This window comes from Python bivittatus, unplaced genomic scaffold (genome assembly GCF_059951505.1).
Source record: "Python bivittatus isolate LINGU-HERP-01145 unplaced genomic scaffold, Pbiv_v1 ctg000410_np1212, whole genome shotgun sequence".
Lineage (NCBI taxonomy): Eukaryota > Metazoa > Chordata > Lepidosauria > Squamata > Pythonidae > Python > Python bivittatus.
The window spans coordinates 14,668,513-14,683,282 of NW_028277067.1; the positions used below are offsets into that span (position 1 = coordinate 14,668,513).

Genomic DNA, 14,770 nt, shown 5'->3' on the forward strand with positions numbered 1-14,770 from the left:
TGAGAGGGAACCAAAGTTGCCGGAACTCATTCCCAATCCCACTCGTTCACCCCCGGAAGGGGGCCTGGTGGAAGCGCCAGGCTGACTTAGAGATAGAAATAGAGAGTCGCACACTATTTCCGACTTGGCCCGAATTGATGCCGTGCTTCATTGAAAATGCAAAGGCGACCGGCCTGCCGCCAGCCAGTCCGTCGAGCCCGAGGCTGCTGCTTCTGCGGATCGCTCAGCACCGAATTTGGGCTAGATGGGGCGCCGAGAAACCACTTAACTAGACCGACCTTTGCCGCAGCCTAAGGTGTGTGAGTTTCTCCATGACGATCTATCCCTACAGTTTCTAACTACATCATTTTGAGCCCAATTAAACAACCAGTGACTCTTCCTTCTCCATCGCGGCTGGGTGATGGATCCTTTCCTCAACTTGGCGCCCCCCAGATGCGTTGGAGGTCAACTCCAGACTTCCCCACCAGTGATGGGAACTATAATTACATCTGGAGAGCGCCAGCTTGGGGAAGGTTGATGACGGGGTGGGGGCTGCAGAGTTGATGGCAGCAACGATACGGGAGGGGAAAGGAGGAGTTTTAATCCTTTCCCTGCAATCTGTTTTCGCGATCCAATCGGCAGCTGCACGAAAACACCTGCTTTCCACACGTGTGTTTTTGCGCGCGGTGGGAAAACAGGAGGTCTTTAGTGGTGAGGAACCGTTTCCCACCCCCATCAAAATGAATCGGGAAGTGTTGGGCTCAGAAAGGGGATGTGCCATTCCGATTCTGTGCAAATTTCTGCCTAGGGTGGATTAGTCCTGGGCAAAGGTGTGCGAGGCTGTTGCTTCGGAGTCACACGCCGTTCCTAATGGGCAATCTCCCTCTAAAAGCGGATTAGTTTTTTTCCAGCTCTATGACGCTTTGCATCCGTAGGACGTGCAGATCGGGCGGCTTTCGTTTTCTCCTGGTCAGCGTAGGCGGTGTGTCTCTCTCTATTTTCCTACCTCTATAGAGAGGGGGTACTTTGGAGCGAAGCTACATTGTTTCGTCCGGGGGCGGATGAAGTTCACTTCCTAGTCGGGTCGGAGAAGGGTGTCGTTCCCCCTTTCGGACTTCGTATTCTGGAATAACGTCTCGGCTAGGCCTTCCTGTCTCTGCGGATGCGGAAAAGGAGCGCTATGGTGCCGTTTAGTTAGGAGCCTCGTCAGGTGCAACTTTTCCTTCCCGCTCAATGAGGGCGACAGGACCTAAAAGGCGGTTCTGCCCTCCCATTCATAAAAAGAAGACATCTTTCTAAGCGCGTAGACGTATATATACAGTAATCCCAAGCGAGGTTGTCGAATTACTTCCTCTCTCCTGCAGTCTTTCCTTGGCTACTGCTCAGAATTTTAGATCGTTTAGATCAGTGTTTCTTAAAGTGTGGTCTGAGGCCCCCCAAGACCCTCTCGGGGGTCGGCGAGATCAAAATGATTTGCCAGATATTGAAGATATTTGCAAACATTTAAAACGGTGTCACTCTTTCATGATTATTTTTTATTTGTTCAAAAAAAGTAGGGTTTTTTTCATGAAAAATATTTTGTTTGTGTTAACGTCATGGGTTTAACATTGTTATTTTTACATGATTCAAATAAATATTCTACAAATGCACCGATTTTAATTTTTAATACAGTAAATATTGATCAATATAACCCATACAAACAAACAACTCTTTTGGGGTCCTTCATAATTTTTTAAAATGGGAAGGGATCCTGAGTGCAGAAACACTGATTTAGATAATACATTTAGATAATTTAGATAGTTCACTCGTGATAATGAACTCTAGGATGTAGCCACATTTCTGCTCCTCATAGGAGGTTATATACATCTCTCTTGTTTCCATTTGGCCTACCCACCTTGCCTTGTTTCTCTGGTTGATTTATAGACTCTGAGAACAAAACGTTCTTCATTTAGCCCTTTCTCTTCATGCCCCAACCTCTCAACCTGCTCCCAGAGTTCAGCACATGTTTGTAGCATGGGACGTATTTCTTGCATGCTTTTAGTGGGATCTGCTTTATGGGGGAACATGGAAAACTGTGGTGTGCCATCTGTACATGGCACTGTGTTGCTTGGAAGCCAACGGTCTCTCATTGCTTGCAGGCTGCCTAGCAACATGCAGTGCTTTCTCATCAGTCAAGATAAGCGACATGATCCAGTTCTTCTGCCTGATGGTGTGACTGTAGTTCTGGGCAGGGGTCCAGAAACACTTGTCACTGATAAGAAATGTTCTCGAACACAAGGTCTGTAATTTTTCTCTTCTTAGAAAAGATATTGCTGTTAGCACAAAAAATTGCCTTAAGGAGCATTTTTCTTCTCCTTCCCCAGTTAGTTCACTGACTTTCATAACGTTTGGGGTGGCTGCATTGGGTAGTTGTGTGCTGTGTTTTGAATCCTCCCTGTGTAAATGTTATAACTGGAAAATAATTGGTGTTCCACATAAATGGACTATATGAAACATATGAGAAATGTTAAGCTGTAGCTAAGATTCAATGCTCTGTTCTGTTACAGGAACTTGCATCTTTCTCCTGTGTTTTACCTTCTAGAAATCCAACAGTCTTAATATTTTCTGTGTCTTATTTTCTCTTATTTTGGCTGTCTATTCAAATACAATACAAATGTCTTCAATGTTAAACCAATTAGTTACTTTTTTGTTGAAAAGAATGCAAAGATAGAGGTAAAAATGGGGTCAGAGTTATACAAGGATTCCAAAAGCTTGAGTAAATGATATAAATAACCTTTGTTTTTTCTTGTTTCTTGTTCCCTCCCTTTGCTGTCCTCATTTCTCTTTCCTTTTGTCCATTTCTCTCCTCTCCACTCCACTCTTCCCCAACAAACTCACCATTCCTTTTTTTTTTTTAAATGCCATCACTCTAATACTTTAGGTCTTATCTTATGTATATATGTATTCTTCCTGAGTTGCTTTGTACCTTGAATCTGAATTTTGAAAAGCACCTTGGCCTATCTTTGGAACAGACTGTGAGATTAGTTGGAACATTCCTGGGGAGGCTGGATGGAATAGTGTCAGGATCTCAAAATGTTTCTGACCTTGAAATATTTTGCACATCCCTAATAATGAGCCCTGTCTTCTCTTTCTCTGCTCTCATAGTGGAGTTGCTGGCAAACTATGCCTACCGGTCAGTTCGAGTCACACAGGTGAGTTGAGGAAAACTTTGGAATATCCTGCTTGATTCCAAATGGGAGCTTCTTGTACCGAAGCAGGGGCAGGTTTCAAACTTACCCACCCATCCCCTGGATCTAAGAGCCAGCTGGCTCTGGGTGAGACTCTCATATTATGATATATTGGCAGCGAGGGGTAAATCCCACATCTGTGGAAGAGATACACCTGCATTGTGGAGACAGCACAACACTCCAAGAAGGAGAGACTCTGTGCCTGGTAAATGGACTGTATCCTTATTGCATCCACTTTGAGCAAGATGATAACTCCACAAAGAAAAACCCGCTAGAATTCTTCTGCAGTAAGCGGACTCAGAAGAAGACAGAAGAAGATGGCAAGGCCCACGCAGTCAAACGTCTCAAGGCTTCCTGCCCTTCTGAAGATGAGGAAGATGATGACTCATTTGTAGCTGAGAAACTGAGGCAGCTGCAAGAGACGGCAGTGCGGGCAGCACAGACCCATTCTTCTCCTCAGAAGCCTCTTTCAAAGCTGGCCCCCCAGCCCTCTGATTCCTGGGAGGACCGGGGCAAGCTGCTGGTCTTCACCAAGAAAGGAGTAGTACCAAGTACTAAAGTAAGTCTCTTTGCCTGTTGCTTTGAAACTGTAGCTTCAAGAACACAGCTTGTTTGGGTGTTGCTCAAGGAAAATTGAGGGAAAACTGTTTATTTCTGCATTCCTCCCATTTCCTTGAAATATAAGGTAAATATTTATGTAACTGGTCCAGAGCTATGCAAATAGAGTGGATATCAGTTTCTAACAACAGAGTAAGGCAGTTTCTTATGTTTTTGCTCTTTTGTTTACAAATGGAGAAGAATAAGGTATAGATTAAGGAGTAAACATAAAGTATTCAGTTGTGAGTTCCTTGGGGCAAATAAAAAAAAGCCTAGTATCACTGTTGGGAAAAGGCCTTTTATCCAATGTGTTGCAATTACATATGTATATTTCCACTGGAGGCAGCCCCAATTTCAATTATTATTATATACTGTCATATAATTCCAGGCGGGCCAGGGAATTTTTGTATTTGGGGGATTCCTGTTGTTAAGAGAATATCTTCCAATGATCTCATAGTCCCCAGGACTGGCAGACAGTGTCCTGTTTGTGTGGTCTAGACATTTTGCTTTTTGCCTGCAGAAGTGCCTAAGGAATCTAGGGAACCAATGTGGCATACTGGTTGAAGTAGTAGACTAGTATTCACCTTATCCGTGGAAGCTCACTGGGTGACTTTGGGCCACTCACTCTCTCTCAGCCCAGCCTATCTCACAGGGTTGTTATACAGAAAATAGGAGAGAGGAACACTATATATGCTGCCAGAGCTTCTGAATGAAAAATGGGATATAAACGCAATAAATAAATATTTCATAAGAATACCTAAAAGAATGCTGTCAGGCAAAGTGGTGGTGATTTTGGGTGCAGCCTGCCTAAGGTGGTTGGTGGGTCTTGATGTGAGCCTAAATGGACCTTTGGGTTTTCTCCCATGTTGCTTTTTCACCCAGGTGGCAGGGTTTGATCTGGATGGAACCCTTATCACAACACAGTCTGGAAAAGTGTTTCCTACAAGTCCTGATGACTGGAGGTAAGCACAGAGCTACATACGAGGGAAGTAGAAGAGGGAGCAGGTTTGTAGACAGCCGGTCAGTTGGTGTGGCAGTTCATTTAGATGAGGAGCAGGGAGTGCTGGATTTGAAACTCTCCTTATCTCTGAAACTTGTGGAATCAATTTCTTTCTCAGCCTAATTTTGCAAGGCTATGGTGTGGGCAAGGCCTGGGGAAGGAGGGCAGCAGGCAGCCATTTCCTGAGTTCCTTGGAGTAAGGAAAGGGCGTAAGCCGCTCTTCTCTAAACTGATTCCCTCCATACAATGTGAAATTATAGTCCATCACATTGGGAAGGCTGTTGTAAAGGAAATCCTGTTTCTTCATCTGTGTTGTTAATCAGGCTGTCATTATTAGACGGAAAGTTTTAAAGTGGATTTGTTTTGTATTTTTAATACTTCAGTTTGATTGTCTTGATGATTGGTCACCTGCCCACAGCATGTATTGATTAAGGGGCAGCCATGGAAATATTATCAGGCCACTGAAGTCAGTAGGATCCCGCCAGGAAAAATGGGCATGAAGTCCTCATCCAGCTGTGAAGCCATTGGAAGGCTTAAGCCAGTCTCATTCTCTTGCCCTGGCCTAACATGCCAGGATTTTCATTGATGTGAAAAGGTGAAGAAGGGAACTACATTGCCTCGAGTTCCTTCAAGTCAAATAGAATAGAAATATAGAAAAGATTTTAAAAAAAGAAGAATGGTGATTAATTATACTTCCATGAGGAAAAGTCAAATGCAGTGAGAAATACTTAGCACTTTTGCAGAGCAAAGGACTAAACGTGGAACTTGGATTGGTATTTCTGCATTAGTGTTTACATGTTTTTGCTAAGTTTAGTGATGATAATAGCGTTCTGTCATATGACGAGGAGCGTATGGACAGCAGCCTTAACTCTTTCCTGATTTGCAGGATCCTGTACCCTGCAGTACCTCACAAGCTGAAGCAGCTTCAGAGTGAAGGGTACAAGGTATGGTCCTTCTTGTCTCGAATTCACTTCCTGCCTTACACCCTTCTCACTGCAAATAATCTCTCCTTTTCTCCATCCTGTTGGCAGCTTGTGATCTTCACCAACCAGCTGGGCATTGGCCGTGGGCGCCTCAGGCCTGAAGTTTTCAAAGCCAAAGTAGAAGCTGTGATTGAGCAACTGGGTGTCCCGTTGCAGGTGAGCTGCTGGGAGAGACAGTCCTTCACCCAGATTACTTGGCAAAACAAGCAACAGAGTTGAGCAGGGATGGCTTTGGATGTCTATGGCAAAGCCCAGTTAGCCTTAGGAAATATTTATTCATTTCTTTCCATTTATATGGCTGCCTATCTTACCATAATGACTCTGGATGGCTAACAGCAGGTAAATAGCTATTATGTTGCATATCATGGTGCATAGAATAAAGAAAATGTGGAAGAGAATATATGCTTTTGATAAAGCCTCAGGATTTGGACCCAGAAAGGAAAGAAATAGGAGGTAGGGATTAAGAGAATGTACAAATATGTCTCAAGTGTTTCTTGATTGTAGCACCTAAATTATAGCAATTTCTAGGAAGAGAGATTTGCTTGGTTCTCTCTAATTAGGAACTCAAGCAGCAGATTATGACAGCTCTATAGTATTGTAGATGGGTTGAATTTACAACTCCCATCATCCCTAACCCTTGGCAGGGGAGTGCAAATTAGGGAAATCTATGTCAGAGAAAGTTTAAAGGTAGTAAGAAACCAGTATTCTGTAGCTAATTTTGGTATGTTTTACTTTGCATGGTATTTTCATACTGCTGTCGTGTGCTTTTGTTCCATTATATATCTTTAATTGTATAGTTTTTATTTTGTTATTAAGTTGTCTTGTAGATCCATTAGGATTTAATGGAAAACTGGGGTACAAATATTTTCAGGTAGACCATTTGATTCTATGAGGAATTGCATTTAGCAATTCAGGGGAGGTTTCTTGTCTCTCCAAGCTGTGTCCATCTACATCCTTTATTCTGGTTGCATCAAAGAAAAAAGAAGCCATTGGCTCTACGCGAAGATGAATGGCTGCTTTGCTCCTTCCTTCAAAAGTTGTCTACTTGCCGCTAGTGCACCTGTGGTCTCTTGCAGTTTCTGTAACTATACCGTCATTTTGAGATGATCAGAATGAATCGGGTATTTCAAATGGGTAATCTCGCAGAAATGTTCCAACTCCTCATTCACCAGCGTCACCTGTGAGGAACTGAGTGGGATTCATCAGTTGGGAATAGACTGACTAACCCAGATCATGGACTGTGACGTAAATAGTAATTGCTAAATATGAGAGTCGGTTTCTGGATGGGATGTACCACCAGCTGGATCACTCACTTCTATTGCCTCCCTTTCTCTGCAGGTCTTTGTGGCAACCGGTTCAGGAATGTACCGCAAACCTGTCCTTGGTATGTGGGATCATCTGTGCAAGAAGGTACTAAATGAGGGTGTGTGTATGAAGAGGGCTGGGAAGGAGCGTACTCTGCTATTCCGTGTCTGGACTTTCCCTTTCTCTCCCCTTTCTTTCAAGGCAAACGGTGGCTTAGCAGTGTCTTTGCAAGAAAGTGTCTACGTGGGAGGTGAGTCAAACACAAAGGAAGGCGTTTGACATAACAGTAGAAGAATGGATTTGACTCACTCCCAGAATCTACTTTTGCTCTCCTGGCCAATGATCCTTCCTAGGGCCCTCGGTGTTCAAAGCCCAGTTCTCAAAGTTATTACTGATGTATGGTGATCAGTTTCCCACCTCATGGCAATGGATGTGTTCATGTCTTTCTTCCCCTCCATAGATGCTGCTGGGCGTCCAGCAAACTGGGCCCCTGGGCAGAAGAAGAAAGACTTTTCTTGCAGTGACCGCCTGGTAAGGGAGAAAAACTCCTCCTTCTTGCATCTTGCAGTCCTTCTTGTCTCAGGATTAATCATTTTGGACTTCTTGGATGAGAAGATAATCAATTTGATAGCATTCACATACCTCACTGTTTTCTCTTCTCTTTAATCCAGTTATCAGGATGATTGATACTGTCTCTTCTGCTTGTCTATGATATGATAACTTGACATTAGCACTGCATGTGCAGGATTCTGTGTGATTGTGGATTTGTTGCAGAGTCCCTGCTTTCAGATTCAAAACTCATGAATTTACTTTCTTCTCCCCTGAGCTAAAATAAAGTCAACTTTTAAAACATATTATTTCAAAAATTACCCCTCATTTACTTTCTTTTCCCCTCTTTAAATATCTTTATGTCCTATAAATAAGTTGGAAAACTGGGCCAGAATAATACATATGGTTGCTTTTTTTGTTTGAATGTAGGAATTGCTAAAATTCAAAATCTTCATTCTAAATTATGGAAGTCATAATTAATCTAAATGGGGCTGTAACACTAATTTAAAGTTCCTTGGGGCAGGTAAAGAAGATTAAAAGTTAAGGAAGGTTTGCCAATCCAAGCAGTAAAAAAGAGGAATTTGCAGGAAGTTTTAGAGCTGGGAAAAACTGCAGAAAAACTGCATGGATATGCATTTATACAGAGGCTAGCATAGCATCAGGATAGAATATACAACGAGCTGGTCGTTTTCACATCCGCATAATCCCCAGCCTTCCAATTACTCACTTTCATGCATGGATAGGAAACCTGTGACCCTGGAGCTGCTGGGAATTGGGGTTCAGCAACATACAAAGAGCCACAGGTTCCCCAGCACTGTTTTAACAGCCGGAGCTGTTTATTTTCTGCATCAAAGATTACAAACTTCTGAAACTGAAAAGGATGGCTTTAGTTTTACATTCAGTAAGAAATTTGGCAGCTGAACTTTCTTTTAAAACTACTACCTCTCAGTTTGTAAAGAAGAGAGAAAATGTATCAATACTGTAGTGCAGTGTTTCTCAACCTCTGCAACTTTAAGATGTGTGGACTTCAACTCCCAGAATTCCCCAGCCAGCCATGCTGGCTGGGGAATTCTGGGAGTTGAAGTCCACACATCTTAAAGTTGCAGAGGTTAAGAAACACTGCTGTAGTGAGATCTCTGAAGGTGAAAGGTTATTTCCTTCCTGGCCCCAGTTTGAGATTTCTAACAAACCTAGAAACAATGAAGCAAAATGAACAGGATCAGAGGCAAACTGGGTGTACTTGCATTTGAGCACATGTATCTTCAGAAGGCCTGAGAGCAGGCCATTCTCATCTGATGCTTATCTCCTTCCCCCCATTAATAGCTGTCCTGCTTATCCACACAGTTTGCTTTGAATGTTGGGCTTCCCTTCCACACCCCTGAAGAGTATTTCCTGGGCTGGAAACAGGCACCATTTGCACTCCCCGACTTTGATCCCGTGAGTCAAGTCTCTTTCTCTTTTAAACCAGCTTCTCTTCCAGCTTCTAGAGTTGTGGGCCACTTGTGACCATTCAGAGCAGTCTGTGTGCCTCATCTTGTATTCCTTACCACATTAATATGGTGCGCATGAAGAAAGACCAGCTAGATTCTCTCTCCACCTGCATGGCAGAGAATACATTGGATTTACTTTCAATTTCCCCAATTCCTAATATGCAACCCAAGCACCTTTGCTTAAAATAAACTCTAAAAAAGGTAGAGACTCCCAGAGGTCAAGCTCAACTGGTGACTATATGAGGTCATCATGCAGTTTTTTGGCAACAAGCAGTTGCCACTGTTTTCTTCTGGGATGTTCATCTTCCCATTTTCTGGGAAGTTGAAGATAATTAAAATATTGACTAGATCCAAGCCCGCTTAGTTTTTTGTCAAGATAAGCTGAGATCATCTAGAAGCTGCACCAGCTTAAAATAATGAATTGTTGAAAAAGGCAACTACAAACACTGCTCTGTCTAACAAATTAGGCATTATTTTAAACTACAATTCCTGGTTCAGCTTTAACAATAAACCAAAAACTGTCCAAAATAATACTAAATCCCAAGTTTGTTGAATCTGAAGCTGGATCTGGGTCAATACCCAGCTGGAAACAGGGAAGCAATTCAGTGCAATGCACTTTCGGTTTCACATTCATGAAAAGGCAATACTGTATATACTAAGCCCTCTAAGGACATTTTCTTATTTTAATGGCTCTTGCAATTCATCTGTATTCCTCTAATCCTCACAAAAGATATTAACATGGAAGGAGAGAGAGCTGGTAAAGTGGCTTGAGAAAATCTTCAGAATACAACCCATACCTTTGCTCCAAGCACAGAACTGGTACATTTACTCTAGTTATGAGCATAGCACTTTGCCTTGCAGAAGATTTCAGTTCTAAGGTTTATATACTCCTAAGTGTGTAATGCAAAGTGTGCAGTGTGTTATTGGCCCGTGCCTTATGGAAGTTTCAAAGAAGTCTTAAGGAGGCTGGGACAGGACATGCAGACAGGAAGTCACTTTAGGGCATTCCATAGAAACATTTGCTTGAAACTTGGTTCATTTTATGGGTGACATAAGAACTATTCTGGTACAAGGAATCTTTGGATGTACTTCCAGTGAAAACTACAGAATTGCAGCATGTAGCATTCCATCTCTGAGTTGTGCAAAAATGTTATATATCTCTGTCCTTAAAATACCTTTTTTACAAAGGCAACGTAGGCAATAGGGTCATAGCCAAATGCAAAACTATGGCAATAAAGTAGTTTTATCTGCTGCTTGGTGGAACAATTTTGGAATGGAAGAAGAAAACCTTCTGTACTCTTTTATATTCACATTATATTAATACTCTGTTTCTTGAAAAATGTGTGGTTTTTCACCTACTCTGCTAACACTGGGCCCAGTAAGATCTGGCAAGCTGCAAAACCAGGGGAACAGGTCAAAAAATCAGGCACAATCAAGATTTGCAGAGCACATCTAGGATCCAAGTTTGTATTCTAGTATTATAACACTGCTTTCCTCTCTGTCCCCCAAACTAGCGGGCGATAGATGCCAAAGCTCGGCTCTATGATCCCCCCAGCGCTTGCCTGATCTCATCCTCCCCAGAGCTGGTTGTGGCTGTTGGCTTCCCTGCTGGTAAGTGATCACCTTTGCACTTCAGCATTCATGCAGCAGCATCTTCAGATTTTGGGTTTAATGGGAGAACAGTGGTATGCAGAACATGAAGTCTTCTTCTGATCTTGGAATCAGGGGCAGAGCTTCTCTGAATGTTTGGTCTTGTCACCTGCCAGATTTCCATATGGCTCTTGAGTGGTGAGCCCAGAGTCACAACCATTGTCACAACCATTCAATGGGATTCGTGCATGTTTGTCTAGAAAGTAGTTGGCTAGTATAGAGTGTGGTATGAAGCCTGGAATTTGGTTAATTCAGTAAACCATAGTTCATTTAACCATGGGTTAAATGTGTTGTGTGAAGAAACTTCTTCAAGCTTTTCTCTCCTTTGGTTAGCCAAGAAGGGAAAATGAGATGGCAAGTCTGTACCTCAATAGAGGTTTGTGCTGCAGAATAGGCATATTCTGAAAAAAACACATTTCCCTTGCAGTCTCGGTGTCTAGAAATGAAGACTGTGCAGCAGTCCTGTTTCAAAAGAGAAACAGTGATTTGGAACTCACGTGGGGTGCACACTGTTGGCAATTCCTTAAAGTTCCAAGAAAATCCATGTTTGTTTTAAGGAAGCTCCAGGATGAGCCCCACATCAAATCTGAATCCTGTTTTCCAGTGTGAATCTGGAATACTACACAGCCCTGTTAGAAAATGCTAGGGGAGCTCATGGTAATTGAAGCTACTTCCTGGTCTGATTTCTTCAAGTTTTTCAGTGTCTGCCAAAACTTACTAGTCAGATGGAGTCTTGCCCAGAAAGTAAAAGCAGTACCTATTACTTGTGAATGTTGCGAGGATCATGGATGCCATCTTAAAGAAATGTATACACACATTAAGGCATGTACTGCTGATGTCCCTTGAGTGCTCTAGACTTTTAAAATCCTTGCTCTACCCCATTGTTCATACTGCTTCTATCTCCAGCTTCCTTTTTTTTCTTCACTCCAGCTGGCAAATCAACTTTTTTGAAGCAACATTTGGCCTCAGTTGGATATGTTTATGTCAACCAGGTAAGCAACGGAGAGCTAAAACTCGTCTCACCATGCTTTACTGCTTCCTCCCTTCCCATGCATCCTGCCTTTCTCCCCATCAGGACACCCTTGGTTCATGGAAGAAATGTGTGTCATTGTGTGAAACGTCATTGCAAGCAGGAAAGAGTGTAGTAGTGGATAATACCAACCCTGACCTAGAATCAAGGCACAGGTAAGGTTCCTCCCTTTAGCAGTTATGGTTTAAGCTGCAAGTTCAAGGATGGGAAACGATCAGACACTTTGAAAAATGATCGTGCTTCTCCCCTACCTAGGTATACTGAGTGTGCTAAGAAGGCCAACATTCCCTGCCGCTGCTTCCTTTTTACTGCCTCGTTAGAACAAGCCAAGCATAACAACAGAGTAAGTACCTTATACCACTGTTTCTCAACCTCAGGAACTTTAAGATGGGTGGACCAACTCCCAGAATCCCCCATGCTGGCTAGGGATTCTGGGAGTTGAAGTCCACCCATCTTAAAGTTGCTGAGGTTGAGAAACACTGCCTTATACTATGACATACTTCTTTACTCTTCTTCAGTTGGGAAAGCAAATTTCTTTGAATTCAATCCCTACCCTCCCACTCCCCTTTGAGTAGTGAATCAAGGTCGCAGGATTTTTCTTTGTTACTATTGTAACTCAACCAGGAGGCTAACTTCCATTAGCACTGGCACAGGGCAGCAGCAGGCTACCTATAAATTGTGGCTTCTCCAGAAATATATAAGCTGTATATACCTTCTGTAATGTACATATTGGAAATGTGCCACTATTCAGATCTGAAGAGGGAAAGGTGCTTCAAGAACCACTGACCAGTACAGTGGGTATGCCCAACACACCTTCCCCACATTGAATCTGAATAGTTGTATATCCCTAAAAAAAAAATTTTTTTTTTGGCTGTAAAGTGCATTTCTACCTGAAGATGAATGTAGTTGGTAGCTTACATTTTCTCTTAGTACAGGTATTCTGTCTTTGAAGGTGAAAGATCTTCTGATTCCAGAGTCTTATAAGCTCTGCCAAAGCCCTTCCTGAAAATCCTTTATCCTACAAGCCAACACAGTATCTGGTGTTCTCTAAAGTGATGTTCTACTGTCCCTCTCTATGTGTACAGATAGTCCTTGACTTACAACCATTCATTCAGTGACCAAAATTACAGTGGTGCTGAACAAATGGTGGTTACAACCAGTCCTTGGAGTTCCGGCTGTCCCAGCATCCCTGCAATCACGTGATTGTGATCTGGGTGCTTGGCAACTGGCTCGCACTTATGACCAGTTGCTGTGCCCCGCGATCATGTTTGCCATTTGTGACCTTCCCTGGTGCTTCCCCAGAAAGCCAATGGGGAAGCCGGCAGGGAAGGTCACAAGTCGCTGGAGTAAGTCTCCCCCACCCATGCGCCCTCTCCCAGCCCCTCTATGCTCACACTGCAGCGGCCACACACACACCTGTGCACCCTCCCCAACCCTCACCACACCTCCCACGCACCCTCTTTTGGACCACTGACCCTCGCCATGCCTCCCTCACATCCCCTCACACTCTCCCCGAGCCTTGCCACACCTCCCTTGCACCCTCACACACACCCTCACACCCTCTCCTACCTGGCAGCAACCACTTACCTGCCTCCTGGCCTACTTGCAAGCTGCTTGGACTTGCAGCTTCCTGCCAGCTTCCCACTGACTTGGCTGTGGGAAACCGGCAGGAAGTTGCCTCGCCTAACAACCATGGAATTTGGTTAATGATAGCAACCGGGACAGCAGGGATTGCCATCGCTAAGTGATGCGGTTGTGCTTTACGACTGCATTGCTTAGTGCTGGAAATTCCAGTCCCAATTGCTGTCATAAGTCGAGGACTGCCTGTATTTGTCTTAAAAATTAAGTGTCATCCAATTTATTTCTCCCATCTCTATGTCCTGCTGACTAGAGCGCTTTACTTTTTTCATTTTAGTTTCGGGAAATGACAGAGAAAGAACATGTGCCTGTCAACAACATTGTCTTGAACACCTATAAGTAAGTTTCTGAAAGTCTTGAAGAGGGGAAATAGGAAAAGGAAACTATTTCTTTCTGTGCAACCACTCTTCTTCCCAGAGTTGCTAAGCTACTTCTGTTGAAGATTTAGCAGAATTATATATTTGTGCAACTGTAACACTTATTTCCAAGAGCTGAATTTAAAAAGCTAATTACCAGCTCTCAAGATGTTAAGTCAAAAACAGGCTTTTCCTGCCAAATATAATCAGGGAGTTATGTGGGAATAAAATCTCCCCATTTTCTTTACTTTTATCTCTATTGACTCTTTAGTTTCCTTAGGCTGCTTCCTCAGGCCCTTTCCATCCTTGCAAAAATCCAATACCATGGCCAAATAAAACTGCAAAAGTCCCCCACCCTGGGGACTCCACTTAATGATCATCTTTCTTTTTGACAGGAGTAAGTATGTGGAGCCATCCCTGGAGGAGGGTTTCTCTGAAATCCTCAAGATTAATTTTGTGCCTCAGTTTACAGACTCCGACTTGGAATCACTTTACCGGCAGTTTTCAGAAGGCTGACATCCAACCAGCAGTATAATACTGGACAGGGTCTTTTTGTCCTGCCTTTGCCAGAGAAGGCATGCTTATGAAGCACGTAAGCTCTCCTTGCTGGTCAAATAAAAACTCTGTAATTGGGCTGAAACTCTAAAAAGGGGCAGAGACATTTCTACAATGACTCTTTTCTGTGAAAAAATGTCTTAGAAGGTATCTGAAATAAAGTTTTGAAAGTCAAACGGATATTGTCTTTTCCTACAAAACCTTCCACTCAACAACATGGCTATCTTATGGGTTGAAAAAAAAGGAAGAGAAAATGCTGATGCCAGGCAACAGAAGCCAACAGAATTGGCTCTTGGTTGATTAGTATTATCCTTTTAAGAGAGCCAAAACGTGTCGCAGAAGAAAAGCTTGCAGAATTTAACAGATCTGTTTGAGGAAAGCACCATATTTACAGAGTAGTGAGCAATACTG

At 43.0% G+C, this 14,770-nt stretch overlaps 1 protein-coding gene across 3 annotated transcripts; it reads left to right on the forward strand.

Annotated features, from left to right (window-relative positions):
- The first annotated feature begins 115 nt into the window (after positions 1 to 115).
- PNKP (polynucleotide kinase 3'-phosphatase) lies at positions 116 to 14,551 on the forward strand. 3 transcript variants are annotated; one of them, XM_088143557.1, is made up of 17 exons: positions 116 to 295; positions 2,118 to 2,257; positions 3,124 to 3,170; positions 3,325 to 3,765; positions 4,686 to 4,765; positions 5,690 to 5,747; positions 5,835 to 5,942; positions 7,125 to 7,196; positions 7,293 to 7,341; positions 7,552 to 7,622; positions 8,985 to 9,077; positions 10,645 to 10,741; positions 11,711 to 11,772; positions 11,856 to 11,965; positions 12,066 to 12,153; positions 13,726 to 13,787; positions 14,200 to 14,551. In XM_088143557.1, the coding sequence occupies exons 2-17, from the start codon at positions 2,131 to 2,133 to the stop codon at positions 14,318 to 14,320; spliced, it is 1,686 nt and encodes a 561-aa protein (XP_087999683.1). In that variant the 5' UTR covers positions 116 to 295; positions 2,118 to 2,130; the 3' UTR covers positions 14,321 to 14,551. The 3 variants fall into 3 exon arrangements, with proteins under 3 accessions (XP_087999683.1, XP_087999685.1, XP_087999684.1); XM_088143559.1 differs by lacking the exon at positions 116 to 295 and adding an exon at positions 1,023 to 1,314; XM_088143558.1 differs by lacking the exon at positions 116 to 295 and adding an exon at positions 1,023 to 1,189.
- The last annotated feature ends 219 nt before the right edge of the window (positions 14,552 to 14,770 follow it).